This window comes from Paralichthys olivaceus, chromosome 13 (assembly GCF_024713975.1).
Source record: "Paralichthys olivaceus isolate ysfri-2021 chromosome 13, ASM2471397v2, whole genome shotgun sequence".
NCBI lineage: Eukaryota > Metazoa > Chordata > Actinopteri > Pleuronectiformes > Paralichthyidae > Paralichthys > Paralichthys olivaceus.
Genome location: NC_091105.1, coordinates 382,501 through 400,648, shown reverse-complemented (window position 1 = coordinate 400,648; position 18,148 = coordinate 382,501). Strand labels below are relative to the sequence as shown.

The 18,148-nt window shown below is 44.3% G+C and overlaps 3 protein-coding genes across 7 annotated transcripts in view; 2 read left to right on the top strand and 1 right to left on the bottom strand.

Annotated features, from left to right (window-relative positions):
• Positions 1-62: 62 nt before the first annotated feature.
• cmtm6 (CKLF-like MARVEL transmembrane domain containing 6) lies at positions 63-9,916 on the top strand. 4 transcript variants are annotated; one of them, XM_069536797.1, is made up of 6 exons: positions 66-209; positions 1,403-1,544; positions 3,310-3,486; positions 7,050-7,148; positions 7,711-7,868; positions 8,534-9,916. In XM_069536797.1, exons 2-5 carry the CDS (start codon positions 1,431-1,433, stop codon positions 7,864-7,866), a joined length of 546 nt encoding a protein of 181 aa, XP_069392898.1. In that variant the 5' UTR covers positions 66-209; positions 1,403-1,430; the 3' UTR covers positions 7,867-7,868; positions 8,534-9,916. The 4 variants fall into 4 exon arrangements, with proteins under 4 accessions (XP_069392896.1, XP_069392898.1, XP_069392895.1 ...); XM_069536798.1 differs by having other exon boundaries at positions 67-209; positions 1,424-1,544; XM_069536795.1 differs by having other exon boundaries at positions 63-209; positions 1,424-1,544; positions 7,711-9,916.
• LOC109647763 (uncharacterized) lies at positions 5,001-6,597 on the bottom strand. Its single transcript, XM_069536793.1, has 2 exons — positions 6,141-6,597; positions 5,001-5,451 (listed from the first exon to the last, which is right to left on the bottom strand). The coding sequence occupies exons 1-2, from the start codon at positions 6,549-6,551 to the stop codon at positions 5,086-5,088; spliced, it is 777 nt and encodes a 258-aa protein (XP_069392894.1). The 5' UTR covers positions 6,552-6,597; the 3' UTR covers positions 5,001-5,085.
• Positions 9,917-10,030: 114 nt separating the features above from the next.
• tg (thyroglobulin) overlaps positions 10,031-18,148 on the top strand; it is a 21,382-nt gene continuing 13,264 nt past the window's right edge. The window contains exons 1-11 of one of the 2 annotated variants that reach the window (XR_011245828.1): positions 10,031-12,176; positions 12,621-12,729; positions 12,842-12,939; positions 14,291-14,446; positions 14,518-14,677; positions 15,562-15,668; positions 15,742-15,885; positions 15,956-16,135; positions 16,331-16,830; positions 17,251-17,635; positions 17,784-17,822. Coding sequence is in view for 1 of the 2 variants with exons in the window: in XM_069536791.1 (XP_069392892.1) it covers positions 12,107-12,176; positions 12,621-12,729; positions 12,842-12,939; positions 14,291-14,446; positions 14,518-14,677; positions 15,562-15,668; positions 15,742-15,885; positions 15,956-16,135; positions 16,331-16,830; positions 17,251-17,635; positions 17,784-17,822 (1,948 nt within the window). In the remaining variant the exon portion in view is untranslated. The remainder of the gene's footprint in view (positions 12,177-12,620; positions 12,730-12,841; positions 12,940-14,290; positions 14,447-14,517; positions 14,678-15,561; positions 15,669-15,741; positions 15,886-15,955; positions 16,136-16,330; positions 16,831-17,250; positions 17,636-17,783; positions 17,823-18,148) is intronic. The other variant, XM_069536791.1, reaches the window with a different exon arrangement.

Sequence of the window (18,148 nt, the reverse complement as noted above, 5' to 3'; positions counted from 1 at the left end):
CTTAAACATCCAAATAAAAATAAAACGGGACCAACTGTGATGAGCTGTCGGAACAACTTTAATTTGAAAAGCTGAAACCGGAAGTAAGGGAGAGAGCGAGAGAAAGTCGTTAAATGCGGAAGTTTGAAGAAGTTTGTTTCCTCAGTTTCAGTGAACAAGTTTGATGAGACACGAGGAGACGAGTGTGAACTCTGTTTTCTGATCTCACGGTGAGTTCAACAGCTTTTATTTTATTTCATGTCACTTCCGCTCCGCTGAGTTTTCATGAACCTTTGAAGTTTCTGAGCAAAAAGATCAAACGCTTTGAATTCTGATCTACAATTGAACTGTTTCCTAAAAAAATCTCTTTTTATCATTTAACACGAACACATGGGAATTAATATGATGACGGTGATTCTACATCTGTCCTTCACACACACACACACACACACACACTAACAGAAAGACACACACACACACACACACACTAACAGAAAGACACACACACACACACACACACACACACACACTAACAGAAAGACACACACACACACACACACACACAGAAAGACACACAAACACACACACATAGACACACACACACATAGACACACACACACATAGACACACACACACACACACACACACACACACAGAAAGACACACACACACAGAAAATAAGTTTCAGAGCCTGGTTCTTGAGAATAACCGTCATCATGGAGGATGACACATGAGCCTCACCAACACACGTCCTCTGACGAACAGACCGCAGCAGGAGTTATACAGTACATTTACTTATTTACTGTACCTGAGTACACTTCTCACTTTACTGAAGTAGATTTAACTTCATGTACACGCGTGACAAAGGTTTTCAGGAGTTTTATTCTTTTTTTAAAGTAAAAAATACAAATATTCTTTGAAATATGACGATGTTCTGTGTTTTATATTCATTTTACTTATGATGTTAAAGTGAACTTGTAGTTCTACAGAACAACAATGATTGATCACTGATATTGAAAACAGTGGTGATGGGCTGGTCAGTGTTGTGTGCCTGTGTCGCTGCCATGTGACATGTTCCTATATCTGAACTGTCAAAATGAACATGCCAGTGGACGGACAGCGTGACCACATGTCCTGGTCTCCTGACTGAAGAACAACTCTGGACTCTTTGGACCTGAGTCTGATTTTCTCATGTTTTGGGATTTCAATTGTTCATGTGGAGAAAAACAGAAGAAGCTCAGTGTTGGTGCAGAGTTGATCAGAACTGTCGATGACATGTATCTGAACATGGAGCTGCAGGTTTACTTCTGTTTGTGTCGTGTGACGTTCAGATTATTTCCTCCACCAACAGAGTAGCAGCAATGTGTAGCAGCTAGCTGTCTTTGCTAGGATTTCTGACATCATGTGTCGTCCTCTGACACAGGAACTCTCTCTGTTGTCTCAGCTCCATCATGGCGTCTGAGGTTTATTCACCCACAACTGCTCCGAACCCCAAATCCTCCTGGTGCCTGGTTCCATCACAGCATCTGGACAAAGTCCGCTTCCTCATCAAAGTCACTGAAGTGGTGAGTTCAAAGATCCTGAAACTGTCGTATCTCTGACACCTCTGTTTATTTCATTCAAACTCAAAAACAGGACATGTTGCTTCACCTCCAGAACGTACGTGCGTCTGCATGTGTGTGTGCGTGTGCATGTGTGTGTGTGTGTCTGTGTCTGTGTCTATGTGTCTGTGTGTCTGTGCTGCAGGAAGCTGCACACTGGGAAGTGAAAGTGAAGAAGAACTCCGAGCTGCTGTTGCAACATTTAACGGGAGCAGGGGCTCGGTTAGAAAAGGGGATGTTCAGGTTGACCTTCCCATGATGCCTCTGGGTTGTCACACTCTCCAGGGTTTCATTGAGTCAAAGTGCAAAACTAAATGATGGCAGATGTAAGTGGGTGTGTCCTCGAGCTCTCAGTCAGTCTCCACCCCCACTCTTCCGAATATGGTTACTTCTGGTTTTAAACAACCAAGATGGCGCTGGACGATGTCACACTGAGGCTTCAGACCAGCAGCTCACAAACCAACAGGTGACGTCACTGACAGTTGATCCTCGACCCCCTGATGAAAACGTTTAGTATTTTCAGCTCCGATGGGAATTGAACCGCAGCCATGATGCAAACCTCCAACTGAAGTGTGTGTGTCTCAGTCTGTGTTCTGCACCTCTGACGTCAGACGCTCTGATTTTCACCCTGTGGCTCAGGGTTTGTCTCCGTTTGAGGGAAACAGAGTTTTTATATCCTGTTCCAATAATAAAACCCAGCGGTCTGGAGTTCGGTTCACCACATGATCCAAATATACAGCACAGAGACACAACAGAGAGCTCCTCATGTCCTCATGTCCTGAAAACTGTCCCCTGTCTGTCTGTGGTGAGGATCACATGATCAGTGTTTTATGTTAGCAAAGGGAGCGAAGTCAGAGCTGGTGATGGGAACAAGGTTTTCCCGATGTTAGAAACACATTGTTAGCTTTTGAAGCTACGTTGACTAATGTAGCTCAGGTTAAATAGTTTCTAAAAGTTATAAAAATGATATTACAGATTAATTTGCTGTTTTTTGTCAATAAGTTTACAGATCGTTTGGTTTGTAAAACTATTACGTCAGTTTTACAAACTGAGAAATGATGTCACAGTTACACCCTGTAATTATGATTCATAGAATATTTACAAGGAAAAGCACGTTCACACATTTAGATGGAGAATAGAAACAACAACAACAACAGATAAGAGTAAACATGAAGAGCAGAATGAACAATGAGTCATTTTCAGATTTAATAAAAGACAAAGAGGAAATTCTTTGATCCTCATTTAAAGAAGTTTGTTTGTTGTGTGAAGAATAAAAAGTGAATGCTGCGTCTCCAGGTTTAGTTTGGATTCTGGACAGGTGTGTGTGTGAGGCGTGTGAGGCATGTGTGTGAGGCGTGTGAGGTGTGTGTGTGAGGCGTGTTGATGGTCTGAGGCTTTGGAACACGAAGCAGCAGCAGAGTTTAAATCGTGTCTGAGACGGACAGGGAGTCAGAGTAAAGAAACTGAATATTTTCAGGTGTTGAACTTTAGGAAACTGTGACGGATCATTTTTCATAATTTCCTCCCATTTTCAATCATTTTACCGACAGTCAGCAGATTTGTCATCGTTTCTGTCTCATGTCATGTTATGATGAAACTGTCTCGTCTTCTGCTGATTTCTGTTTGACTCAGTGAAAAGTCAGAGAACTTCCTCCTCTCCCGTCTGTGGGAGAAAGGGTCAACGTGACACCAGATGTTTGTGAGCTGATGTTCTTCTATCCTCTGTCAGATGTTCTCCTTCGTGGCCTTCATACTGGAGGAGGTGGTCAGCAGCTGCAACAGCTGCTTCGCCCTCTACTTCTTTGAGTTTGTCAGCTGCACTGCGTTCCTCTTCACCCTGCTGCTGCTCGTCCTCCTCTCCACCACCCTGCACACCAGGGTCGGCATCACCTGCTGGCCCAGTCTGGTAAGAGCTGCTCCTGGTTTAGTGTGAGGACGATGGAGAAGATCCTGACTCTCACTTGTTCTGTGACTCTGAACCTGAGCTCCTGCTGAGATCAGGGAAGGAACAGCTCAATGTGATAAAACACACGTGACGCATTTTGATGTGACATCACTTCCTGATGACATCATCTCTGATGAGCCCCCTGTAGAGTCTTGATGTGTTTAAGTTTCTTCAGTAGAGCTGCTCAGTCAATTCAGCTGCTTTTATTTTGACAGAACAGAAGGTGATCATCAGAACTAATGAAAAGACAAAGTACAGCAGTAGGTGGCGGTAGTGCACCTTGACGTTGGTTGCCACTCGCTAATAAACCGAACAAACAAGATGAAGCTCATCTTTATCTGATTTTATTTTGAAAGAACAGCAGCAGGTCAGTCAGTTCAGCAGATTTTCTGTTTTAGAAAATGACTTTATTTACATGACAATCGACATGTATGTAATATATTACATGCATGACATTCTAAATAGTCATAAAGTAAAGACATTCACATTCAGTCTTCATCACAGTTACATCCTGTTTATTTCATACGTGACCATTTTCTTACAAAAACACTTTAGAAAAACACTGTTTTTGGTAAATGTTCATCTTAAATGTGCACACGTTAACACCATCAACACGTTAACACGGTCAACACGGTTAACACGTTAACACGGTCAACACGGTCAACACGTTAACACCGTCAACACGGTCAACACGTTAACACCGTCAACAGGTTAACACCGTCTTCACGTTAACACCGTCTACACGTTAACACCGTCAACACGTTAACACCGTCAACACGGTCAACATGTTAACACCGTCAACACGGTCAACATGTTAACACCGTCTACACGTTAACACCGTCTACACGTTAACACCGTCAACACGGTCAACACGGTTAACACGTTAACACCGTCAACACGGTTAACACGTTAACACGGTCAACACGTCAACACCATCAACACGTCAACACCGTCAACACGTCAACACAGTCAACAGGTTAACACGGTCAACACGGTCAACAGGTTAACACGGTCAACATGTCAACACCGTCAACACGGTTAACACTGTCAACACAGTCAACATGTCAACACCGTCAACAGGTTAATAGACACGTGTTGAATGCTGCTTTTGGTGGTTTCAGGTCTGACGCCACCTTGTGTCCATATTTTTGTATCTGTGCAAACTACAGACGGTATATAAAGACGATCAATGACTAAAAACAAATGTATCGACGCGTCTCCACTGACTGAAGCTAAAATCTTGACTCTCGTTGGGTGAATCATCGTTAAACTGTCTTAAAGAGACAGATTCACGACGTCTGGTCAGACAGCAGCCAACTCAAACCTTTCGAATCAAAGATTTAATCGAATCATCAAACGTCTCTTTTTGGTGGAGACACATCGAGTGTCGTTGGGTTCTGGTCGTTTCTCATGTTTGAAGCTCATCGTCTCCGACAGTCTTCAAATCAACTCGCCTGCTTCGTCGTGTTTCTCAATTTCAGGCTCCGCCCAGATGCCTGTGATGCTCCTCACATCCTGTAAATGTCCGTCCACTCAGTAGAAACAGGGAGTAGGTGGATTTCATGGCACGTCTCTCAGGTGAGGCGAAGACTTCCACGTGCCAGAGTGTCCACCATGACAGCTCCACCTGACGCTCATCTGTGATCCTGCGTGGAACACCTCCTTCTCCTCGATGGGCTGCCCACACGTCTGACACATCTGGAACAACTCCATCAGGCTGTGGTGGGAAACGATCGTACAGTCTTTGTCAAAGTCCTCATCAGACTCATCAGACGCTGCCACTGAGCTGATCTCCGGCTCCGAGGGGAAGCTGCCGTGGTCCAGGGGGTCGACCGACACCACGATGCAGAAGCCTTCATCCGGGCCGGCGGCTGGAAGAGAGCGCGGGGAGCTGCCTGCGGCTCCACGAGGCGTCAGACGGCCAAACTACCAGAGACAGAAAACAGACGAGAGGTTCACGTTCAACGATACAGACAGAAAAATAAAATCTGACCTGTAACTAAATATTCCTTTTTCCACTAAACACAGAAAAACCGTTTTTAATCCACTTCGTCCTAATTTGAACAAACTGAAACGAAACTCAAAGCTGATTCGTTCATCAGGCGATCGACAGAAGATCAATCATCAAGTTTCAATTATTCTCGTGATGATTTGCTGATTTAGTGTCGTTAGGAAAGGAGATGATTTAGTGTCGTTAGGAAAGGAGATGATTTAGTGTCGTTAGGAAAGGAGATGATTTAGTGTCGTTAGGAAAGGAGATGATTTAGTGTCGTTAGGAAAGGAGATGATTCAGTGGTGAGTTCAATGAGGTCAATAATAATAACATTAATAATAACATTTACAATAATAACATTAATTATAATAACAGTAAATTTAATAATAATAACATTCATAATAATAATAACAGTTATATTAATAATAACAGTTATATTAATAATACTATTAACAATAATAATATTAACAACAATAATAATAACATTAACAACAATAATATTAACAATAATAATATTAACAATAATAATATTAACAACTATAACATTAACAATAATAACAGTAACATTAATAATATTATTATTAACAATAATAACAGTACCATTCATAATAATAACATGTACCTGAGCCCCGGCTCTCCTTCTCTTTGGGGCCGGGGACCGCGGCTGAGGTTCGCCGGGCTCTCGCCGCTCTCTCCCGGGGAACACTGAGGGCACAGCCCCGCTCTTTAGCGCGGGTTTGGGCGGGATGTTGAGTATCTTCGCCCGGAAGTCCTCCTCGTAGTCCTCCGGTGTGAAGTGCAGGCTGCACACCCGGACTCCGCTGTACCGGGACACCGGGGTGTGCTGGTCGTACCGGGGGCTCCTGATGGCGGCCAGCCACGTCCTGCAGCGCGGCGGGTCTCTGGTCGGTAAACCGTGGAACACGACGCCCATAGATTTGGCCTCATCGTAGCTTCTGCAGCCGGGGACACAGCACCTCCACGGCATGGCTCCGCCGTCAGAGCCGCTCTCACTCACACTCTGAGCGGTCATCTACCGGAACACACGCCGCTGACATGTTAGCTCCGTTAGCATAGCTGCTACCGCCTCTTCTTCTGTTGTTGTGCAATACCGCCATCTACTGGCCACAGGTATACAATGCACATGCACAGTACACGTGTACCTGGTGTGTACATGTACACAGGAAGTAGTGACGGTTGCAGGATTTGTCATGTGATCTGTGACATTAACACAAGCTCTGATTTTAAAATGGAATATCTGTGTGAACGACTGTCGGCCATGTTTGTTTTCACATTTTTAATGAATTTTTAATTTTGCAAGAAACAACAGTTTGATGAAGTTTGGACTGAACCACTGTTCTCTGAGGGGTGTTCTTCAGACGGACGGAGGGTTCCAGGTTCTCTGCTCACCTGAGAGTGGAATCATTTACCTTTACATTCAACTAGATGTTTTAACTCTCCTTCTTCTCCTCCTTCTCCTTCTCCTCCTCCTTCTCCTTCTCCTCCTTCTCCTTCTCCTCCTTCTCTGCAGGACTTCTGGTACACCGCCCTCATCGCCGTCTTGTTCTTCGTCTCCTCCGTCATTTTTGCGACGGACAACAACGGAACGATTCTGGAGAAAAGTGCTGTGGTGAGACACTATATCTCCTTTTCTTTTCCTTTCCTACCTCCTCCTCTCCTTCACTGCTTCCTTTCTTCTTTTCCTTCTATTGTTCCTCTTTTTTCTGAACACATTTTCTCTCATACCTTTGCCACCTCCTCATGTAAATTCTCACCTCCTCTTTCCTCCTCTACCCCTTGCTGTCATTCCCTACCACCTTCCTTCCTTTCCTACCTCCTCTGTTCCTCATTGTTTACTCTTTTAAGCTCCTAGCTCCTTGTATCCTCTCTTACCTCCTTCTGTTGTTTCCGACTTTGTCTTTTCCTTCCCAGTCTCTTCATATCCTCCCTTGACTTCTTCCTCATTGATTCCTTACCTCCTACCTCGCCTCAATCTTTCCTTCTCCACCTCCTCTGTCCACTTCTTTTCTGTCCTATCTCCTATTTTTATTCCACACCTCCTTTTCCTACATTTTCTTTCCTCCTTCCTGTTGGCCCAGTCTCCTTTCCTTTGCTGTTTCCTCCGCAGTTCTTTCTCTCCTTCTTTTCTTTCTTGCTTAAGAATCTCGTTGTATTTGTTTCTCCTCCTCCAGCTGTTTGGTTTCATGGCGATGTTGGCGTTCCTCGTCGACCTGCTCTTCTTTTATAAAACCAGCGGACTTCCTTGTCAGAAGCCGGAGTCCAGTGACGGTAACCCCGCGGTGGGGGCGGCTCAAGCTGAGACGCAGAAACTCAACTCTGATCCTTGAGTGTGAGTGTGAGTGTGTGTGTGTGTGTGTGTGTGTGTGTGTGTGTGTGTGTGTGTGTGTGTGTATTGTGCGTTCAGAGTTTAATTTACACACTATTCTTTTCATGTGGCGGCAGGTGGTTGACTTGACGTTTTTCTGAAATCAATTTAAATCCTGTTTTTAGTCGTCGGGGAAACTTTGTTTAACAATTCGATCAATCTTCCAATAATCAACCAATCACAGGTCAGAGAGCGATCAGGTGGAGCGAACACTAAAACCATCCAACCACTAAATACTCAGCTGGAAAGTTTATTTGTGTTCTGTCGACATCAGGAACTCAAATCTGTCAGAAAACTGAAACTCCACCGACACGTTTGTCCACTTTAGTTCAACTGTTTCTCAGTTGAATAAAAGTTTATATGAAAAGGAAAAATAGTTGAAATGAAACATTCAGAGAAAAGTCGACTTGTGTTTGAATTTTTTGAACGTCTCCTGATGATTTAGAGAAAAAAAGTATTTCAATCTGTAACCGGACGAGTTCACAGCGTTCAAAACGTCAATGATAAGAAGTGTCCAGCAGAGGGAGCCGTTTGTCTCCAGGCTTCTGCAATTCACTGATTAACCAAGATCAGCCAATCACACGGTGCCACCCGAAATACGTCAAACTGATCAGTTTGTTTCCACACAGGAAACAGGAAGTGAGTCCCAGATCACATTTACTGTCGCTGCTGCGACGGAAACGTGGAGAAGTAAAAATATAATGAAGCATCTGAAGTGACATCACAAGTTTTTTACGTCTCGAGCTGCTGTCGTCTAACGAACCCACGGAAAAAAATCTGTCACTAAACTCAGAATTAAAAAAGTTTGAAGTCGTTTTCACTCGATTTGGTTTGAAGTGTGTCCGAGGTGTCGTCCACAGATCTTCAGGCTGGTCTTTATTTCTAATTTCACCTTTGTACGTTTAAAGGAGTTTTTCTTTATTTTAAGTGTTTTATATATTTTTTTTTTTATAACACAACTTTTGTGTTAAGAGATTTTTTTTGTCTTTTGTTCATCTTGTACTAACTGATTTTATATTGTCTTAAAAAGTTTATTCTTTTTTTGTGAAGGAAATGTTTTGTCTCAAATATAAATAATTTCAGTCATTCCTTCTGAATTTGACCGATTTAAACTTTAGTTGTTTTGTTCCAGTCGCACGTTGATGTGAAATGTTCTGTCTGGTGAGTTCTGAGATCGTCTCTGACTCGAAATATTTGAGTCTGGATTTAGTTTGAATGAATGTTTGATGAGTTGATTTAGTCTGAATTATCCAGAACAGAGTTCTGTTTGAAGTTTCTGAGATCAGGTTGGTTTTTTCCTCGGTGAAACGTTTCAAAAGGATTTGATGAAAACTTTATCAACACAAAAGATTTTAAGTGAATTTTTAGAGAAATGTCTCTGAACATTTTGGGTGAAGGAGCCAACGACTCGAATCAGCCCGACGTGATTTTACACTTTGGTGACAATAATTTGTCTTCGTTCAGATTTTAACTTTTACGCCCAAAAGATCAATGAACTGCTTTCCCTGTACTTTCAAAGTATTTCTTCTTTCATTCCTTCGAGCAGTCACAGATTTGTTTTTCTAGTTTTATTTAAATTCCGAAATTTCAGGAGACAAAGTTGAAATTTTCTGAAAGTCAAAATTAACATGTGATTTTAAATCAGACATGTTAAGATGATTCATTCATGATTTAATTGATGGAGCAGGAAATCTGAGTTGTGACATTATTATTAATTTGCTCATATTTTACCTTTGACATTTTCATAAGTGGAACCAATTAATGACGAATGTAGAATAAAACATTGAATATACTGGAAAACTGAGCGGCCATCTTTTTATTATGTTCTATTTCATGTAAATCAGACAATCCAGAAAAGTTTTTTATATTTCAACATGATTTTATGTTCACGACCAAACCAAGTTCATTTTGGAAGAGAGAAAAATGTTTTTATAATTTATACACAGAAAATATACGATTTCTATGATCAGTATTTTTTCTGTCGTGTAATAAACAAATTTTCAAGAAATAAATGTCCGAGTTTTTATTCAAAGTGAAAATATAAAACATTTGTACAGTTAATATAAAAAACTTCAGTATATAAAGACCATCACTGACTGTATATAAAGACACTGACTGTATATAAAGACCATCACTGACTGTATATAAAGACGATCACTGACTGTATATAAAGAGGATCACTGACTGTATATAAAGACACTGACTGTATATAAAGACCATCACTGACTGTATATAAAAACACTGACTGTATATAAAGATGATCACTGACTGTATATAAAGACACTGACTGTATATAAAGATCATCACTGACTGTATATAAAGATGATCACTGACTGTATATAAAGACACTGACTGTATATAAAGACACTGACTGTATATAAAGACGATCACTGACTGTATATAAAGATGATCACTGACTGTATATAAAGATGATCACTGACTGTATATAAAAACACTGACTGTATATAAAGATGATCACTGACTATATATAAAGATGATCACTGACTGTATATAAAGACACTGACTGTATATAAAGACCATCACTGACTGTATATAAAGATGATCACTGACTGTATATAAAGACACTGACTGTATATAAAGACGATCACTGACTGTATATAAAAACACTGACTGTATATAAAGATGATCACTGACTGTATATAAAGATGATCACTGACTGTATATAAAGATGATCACTGACTGTATATAAAGATGATCACTGACTGTATATAAAGACACTGACTGTATATAAAGACCATCACTGACTGTATATAAAGACACTGACTGTATATAAAGATGATCACTGACTGTATATAAAGACGATCACTGACTGTATATAAAGACGATCACTGACTGTATATAAAGATGATCACTGACTGTATATAAAGACACTGACTGTATATAAAGACGATCACTGACTGTATATAAAGATGATCACTGACTGTATATAAAGATGATCACTGACTGTATATAAAGATGATCACTGACTGTATATAAAAACACTGACTGTATATAAAGATGATCACTGACTGTATATAAAAACACTGACTGTATATAAAGACGATCACTGACTGTATATAAAAACACTGACTGTATATAAAGACGATCACTGACTGTATATAAAGACACTGACTGTATATAAAGATGATCACTGACTGTATATAAAGACGATCACTGACTGTATATAAAGACGATCACTGACTGTATATAAAGACCATCACTGACTGTATATAAAGACGATCACTGACTGTATATAAAGATGATCACTGACTGTATATAAAGATGATCACTGACTGTATATAAAAACACTGACTGTATATAAAGATGATCACTGACTGTATATAAAGACACTGACTGTATATAAAGACACTGACTGTATATAAAGATGATCACTGACTGTATATAAAGATGATCACTGACTGTATATAAAGACGATCACTGACTGTATATAAAGACACTGACTGTATATAAAGACCATCACTGACTGTATATAAAGACACTGACTGTATATAAAGACGATCACTGACTGTATATAAAAACACTGACTGTATATAAAGATGATCACTGACTGTATATAAAGATGATCACTGACTGTATATAAAGACACTGACTGTATATAAAGACCATCACTGACTGTATATAAAGACACTGACTGTATATAAAGATGATCACTGACTGTATATAAAGACGATCACTGACTGTATATAAAGACGATCACTGACTGTATATAAAGACACTGACTGTATATAAAGATGATCACTGACTGTATATAAAGACACTGACTGTATATAAAGACGATCACTGACTGTATATAAAGACCATCACTGACTGTATATAAAGACGATCACTGACTGTATATAAAGATGATCACTGACTGTATATAAAGACGATCACTGACTGTATATAAAGACACTGACTGTATATAAAGACCATCACTGACTGTATATAAAGACAAACACTGCTGCAGACGTCACACTGAACCTCTCCACCTGTGTTTCAAGGAGCCTCTTGTCCAATCACAGGACTCCACGGATCACCGTCCCCGTCCTGAGTATGTTCGAGGACTCCTGGTTCCACCAGGATGGACGGACGAGGACGAAGAGGAGGAGGAAGGTGTGTTTGGTTGTCTCTCCTCACGGTGACTCAGCAGGTCGGCCGCTCTATAAAGACGCAGAGATGCTGAGTCTGTCATCACGGAGACGATGGCCTGGCTGCTCTGCATCACCTGCGTCCTGGTGTGTGGCCCCGAGCTGCTGCAGGGCAAAGCTTCAGGTACCGACCACACCTTCCTGTCTGTGGTGTGTGTCTGTGGCGTCTGTCTGTGGTGTCTGTCTGTGGCATCTGTCTGTGGTCTCTGTCTGTGGTCTCTGTCTGTGATGTCTGTCTGTGGCGTCTGTCTGTGGCGTCTGTCTGTGGTGTGTGTCTGTGGTGTCTTTCTGTGGTGTCTGTCTGTGGCATCTGTCTGTGGCGTCTGTCTGTGGCGTCTGTCTGTGGTCTCTGTCTGTGGTGTCTGTCTGTGGTCTCTGTCTGTGGTGTCTGTCTGTGGTCTCTGTCTGTGGTGTCTGTCTGTGGTCTCTGTCTGTGGTGTTCTTTTTAATAATAATTATAAAGTTCTGCTCATAAATGTTCACAGAATAATCTCAGGTGTCTGTTTCCTGATGATGTCACTGTTTCCTGATGATGTCACTGTTTCCTGATGATGTCACTGTTGTCCAGAGTACCAGCTGGAGTCGGGGGCTCTGAGTCAGTGTGAGACACTGAGGGCCGCGGCCGTTGCTCAGCAACAAGATGACGTCCCTCAGTGCACAGCGGACGGAAGCTTCAGGTAACTGTCGCCATTAGTGTGTGTGTGTGTTCATACAGTGATTGCTGAACCTGCCACTGAGGGAGTGTGTGTGTGTGTGTGTGTGTGTGTGTGTGTGTGTGTGTGTGTGTAGACCTGTGCAGTGCAGTGGGCGGGGCCAGGAGTGCTGGTGTGTGGATGCTGAAGGTCAGGAGGTCGTCAGGACTCGAACCAACAGCTCTGCTCCTCACTGTGAGAACACGACAACACGTTAACACACGTGTGATCATCACATGTGACATGTTTGTTTAGTGAATGTAAACAGCTGAGACGAGGTCAGAGGTCAGAGGTCAGAGGTCAGCTCCACCTTCTCTCTGGAAGGAGGAGTTTGATCAGTCAGAGGAAAATGATCTGAGATCAAAACTCACATCACATGTTTAACTCCACCTGTCTGTCTCTCTGTCTACCTCTCTGTCTACCTCTCTGTCTCTCTGTCTACCTCTCTGTCTCTCTCTCTCTACCTGTCTCTCTCTCTCTCTCTACCTGTCTCTCTCTCTCTCTCTCTCTCTCTCTACCTGTCTCTCTCTGTGTCTCTCTGTCTGTCTACCTGTCTCTCTCTCTCTCTCTCTCTACCTGTCTCTCTGTCTGTCTCTCTGTCTGTCTACCTGTCTCTCTCTCTCTCTCTCTCTACCTGTCTCTCTCTCTGTCTCTCTGTCTGTCTCTGTCTACCTGTCTCTCTCTCTCTCTCTCTCTACCTGTCTCTCTCTGTGTCTCTCTGTGTCTCTCTGTCTGTCTGTCTCTCTGTCTCTCTCTCTCTCTCTGTCTGTCTGTCTGTCTGTCTGTCTACCTGTCTCTCTGTCTGTCTACCTGTCTCTCTGTCTGTCTCTCTCTACCTGTTTCTCTCTGTGTCTCTCTCTCTGTCTACCTGTCTCTCTCTCTGTCTACCTCTCTGTCCACCTCTCTGTCTCTACCTGTCTCTCTCTCTGTCTACCTCTCTGTCTCTCTGTCTACCTGTCTCTCTCTCTGTCTCTCTGTCTGTCTCTCTCTACCTGTCTCTCTCTGTCTGTCTGTCTGTCTGTCTGTCTCTCTCTCTCTCTCTCTCTCTACCTGTCTCTCTCTCTCTCTGTCTGTCTGTCTCTCTGTCTCTCTCTGTCTCTCTCTCTCTACCTGTCTCTCTGTCTCTCTCTGTCTCTCTCTACCTGTCTCTCTGTCTCTCTCTGTCTCTCTCTCTCTACCTGTCTCTCTGTCTCTCTCTCTCTCTGTCTGTCTGTCTGTCTGTCTGTCTGTCTGTCTACCTGTCTCTCTCTCTCTCTGTCTGTCTGTCTGTCTGTCTGTCTGTCTACCTGTCTCTCTCTCTCTCTCTCTCTCTCTCTACCTGTCTCTCTCTGTGTCTCTCTGTCTGTCTACCTGTCTCTCTCTCTCTCTCTCTCTACCTGTCTCTCTGTCTGTCTCTCTGTCTGTCTACCTGTCTCTCTCTCTCTCTCTCTCTACCTGTCTCTCTGTCTGTCTCTCTGTCTGTCTACCTGTCTCTCTCTCTCTCTCTCTACCTGTCTCTACCTGTCTCTCTCTCTGTCTCTCTGTCTGTCTACCTGTCTGTCTGCAGGTATGTCTCCCTGCCAGCTGCAGTCGGCCCTGCGTTGTTCCCCCTCAGGCCTCTTTGAGTCAGTTCAGTGTGACTCCAGCAGGGGGCAGTGTTGGTGTGTGGATCAGGACGGGATGGAGCTCTACGGGACGCGACAGAGCGGGTCACGTGACCACTGTGAGTACCAACACTGTCCCTGTTTGAATGTGCTGCTGTGACCTGCTGACACATTGACCTTTGACCTGCAGGTCCTGGCAGCTGTGAGGTGAGGGGGCGTCGCCTCCTCCACGGCGCCACGTCTTCTTCTCCTCCTCAGTGCGCAGCCGACGGCGGCTTCCTGCCTGTTCAGTGTAAATTCATCAACATGACGGACAGAACAGAAGTGGACCTGCTACATACCTTCAACAGGTACACACACACCTGAACACACACCTGAACACACACCTGAACACACACACACACACACCTGAACACACACCTGAACACACACCTGAACACACACCTGAACACACACACCTGAACACACACACCTGAACACACACACACACCTGAACACACACCTGAACACACACACACACACACACCTGAACACACATACACACACCTGAACACACATACACACACCTGAACACACACACACCTGAACAAACATACACACACCTGAACACACACCTGAACACACACACACACACACCTGAACACACACACCTGAACAAACATACACACACCTGAACACACACACACACACACCTGAACACACCTGAACACACACACCTGAACAAACATACACACACCTGAACACACACACCTGAACACATACACCTGAACACACACACACCTGAACACACACACACCTGAACAAACATACACACACCTGAACACATACACCTGAACACACCTGAACACACACACCTGAACAAACATACACCTGAACAAACATACACACACCTGAACACACACACCTGAACACACACTTGAACACACACCTGAACACACACACCTGAACACACACACACCTGAACAAACATACACACACCTGAACACACACACCTGAACACACACACCTGAACACACACTTGAACACACACCTGAACACACACACCTGAACACACACTTGAACACACACCTGAACACACACACCTGAACACACACACCTGAACACACACCTGAACACACACACCTGAACACACACACCTGAACACACACACCTGAACACACACCTGAACACACACACACCTGAACACACACACCTGTCTGTATTTTATGTGTGTGTGTGTGTGTGTGTGTGTCAGGTTCCCAGAAGCCTTTGAGACCTTCAGCGGTTTCAGGAAGTTCTTCCCGATGGTTTCCTCGTACTGTTTCTGCTCGGACAGCAGAGGTCGAGAGCTGGAGAACACAGGTACGCACACAGTCACATGTTCCGTTTCCATGGCGACCACGATGAGGACGATGACGATGTGCTTGTTGCTCAGGTGTGGAGCTGCTCCTGTCTGAAGTGTACGACTCTGCGTTCACCGGACTCCGGTCCGGTCGCTCCGTGTCTCAGAGCAACATCTACAGAGTCCTGCAGCGAAGGATGCTGGGAGTCCGCCTCGCCATCACTGGACACTTCAGATGTAAACGTTGAATTCATTCAGGTTGGAAAAATCTTAAAGTGGATGAAACTGATTTGAACTCTGACCTCAGGTCCCTCGGCCTGTGAGGAGGAGCGGCGGGCGGCCCAGTCCGATCACTACGTCCCGTCCTGTGACGACGCAGGAGCGTTCACTTCCAGACAGTGCCAGCAGGGGGGGCAGTGCTGGTGTGTGGAGCCCACAGGCAGAGAGCATCCTGGGAGTCGACAGTTTGGAGACTCTCTGATCTGCAGTGAGTCTCCTCGTCCTCCTTCACCCAAAACATTCTTTTCTTCTATCTGTGTCTTAATTTCACCTTTTTTCATGAATCAGTATTTTCCTCATCACATGTGTTTTCTCCTCCTCTTCCTCTCCTCTCCCTCTCCTCCTCCTCTCCTCTCCTCCTCCTCTCCTCTCCTCCTCCTCTCCTCTTCTCCTCCTCCTCCAGATACAGGTGTTGACTGTCTCTCTCAGCGGCGTCTCGCTCTCTCTCATCTTTTTTCTGGACCCGTTGATCCTCCTCCTGGCGCCTTGTCGGCCAGATCTCCAGCTTCCTGTCTCGAGCTCCTTCGGCCTCTCCGTGACATCCTGCCGGTGGAGGCGGATGTGAGCTCCTTCCTGTCTCGCCTGGTTGAAGTCCTCCAGGGTCTCTTCCCCACTGTGGGAGGAGCTCTGCAGGCTCTGGCTCGGGCCTCCCCTCGTCGCCTCCAGGAGAACCTGTTCGGAGGGAAGTTTCTGAAGAATGCTGCGGACTTTAACTTCAGTGGAGCGGTGGGAGCTCGAGGAGCTCTGGGTCTGGAGCTGCTCTCCTCTAACGGCGTCGCCATCGGCCTCCAGAGGAACCGGGACTTGGTCCAGTCTGTCAGTAGAGCGCTGGAGGACCCCGCCTTCCTCGCCACCCTCCAACACACACTCACAGGAAGCAGCAGCACCTCCTCCCTGCAGCAGGTAAAAAACCATGTCTGCTGGTTATCAGAGTTCAGTTTGTCTCATCGATGTCAACAGGTCGTCCTCTGTCCTTCACTCAACAAGAGTCCAACTACCAGAGACACTTTCTGAGCAGTAACTGAAGCTCAGAGTCACATGTGAGGACACGAGGACAATAGATGCTGATGAACTGAACACGTCAACACAACAACACACTGATGAGAGTTTAACATCATGGATGTGAAGACTAACCTGGACCCGCTCTAACTCGAAATCTGTGGATGTTAAACGTGCTTGATGCTGAAAGCTCCTCCTCTACTTTTAGAGACTTTAGAGAGGACAAGTTGTTACAGTCCAAAAAGTCCTCTGTGGACAGACTTACTAAAACCAAACAGGGTCAAAGGTCAAACGTAGAGCTGATGCGTTGCTCTTGTTTTCCAGGTTCTGGCCCCTCTGCTCCGTCACTGCTCTGCTGACGAGGACGACGATGCAGCGGCCATATTTGTTCCCAGTTGCACGTCCAGTGGAGGTTTCCAGGAGGTTCAGTGTCAGGGTGGGGACTGCTGGTGTGTCGACCCTCAGGGTCAGGAGGTCACGGGGTCGCGGACCTCTGGTCGTCGGCCTCGTTGTCCGACCCGGTGTGAGAGAGAGAGAGCCATGGCACTGCAGGTGAAAGGAAAGATGTCGGCCGGAGCTGAAATCCACATCCCAGCATGCTCAGAGAAGGGAGACTTCCTACCGCTGCAGTGTGTTGGGTCACGCTGCTTCTGTGTGGACACTGAGGGACAAACAATGATTGCTGGGCCAACAGGGGGCGCTGTCAACTGTAAGATATCACTAATGTTCTGACACACGTCTTTTCTTTAGATCTTTCTCAGATGTTCCTCACTTTGTTTCTATTCAAACTTTATTTAAACAAAAGAGACTCTTTTGAAGGAGCAGATGTGACCGTCTGTCTGTCCGTCGTATTTCAGGCTCACAGAGACCAACACAGAAGCTTCGGTCCTTCACAGGTCAGTACAAATATAAATGAACCTTCCAGTCGACTTCAACAACCGATCAAAGCTCATCTTACAACAACCAGGAAGAAGAGAAGAAGAAGAAGCTGCGTCCGTCACACAAGCACTGATGTTTATGTAGATGTCACTGCTCGTTAATGGACAAGATTAAACGTGTCTGTGAGAAGATAGAAAATATCATTTATTATCATTGGTGCAGTGAGATCTAAGTTGATCACGTAAGAGCGTCCATCGCTGCAGCTCCTCTTCTCAGTCTCTGTCTCTAACACCTGGTTTTAGCTCCTGTCTCTTTAAGATCCCTGTCCTGATATCGTCTGTTC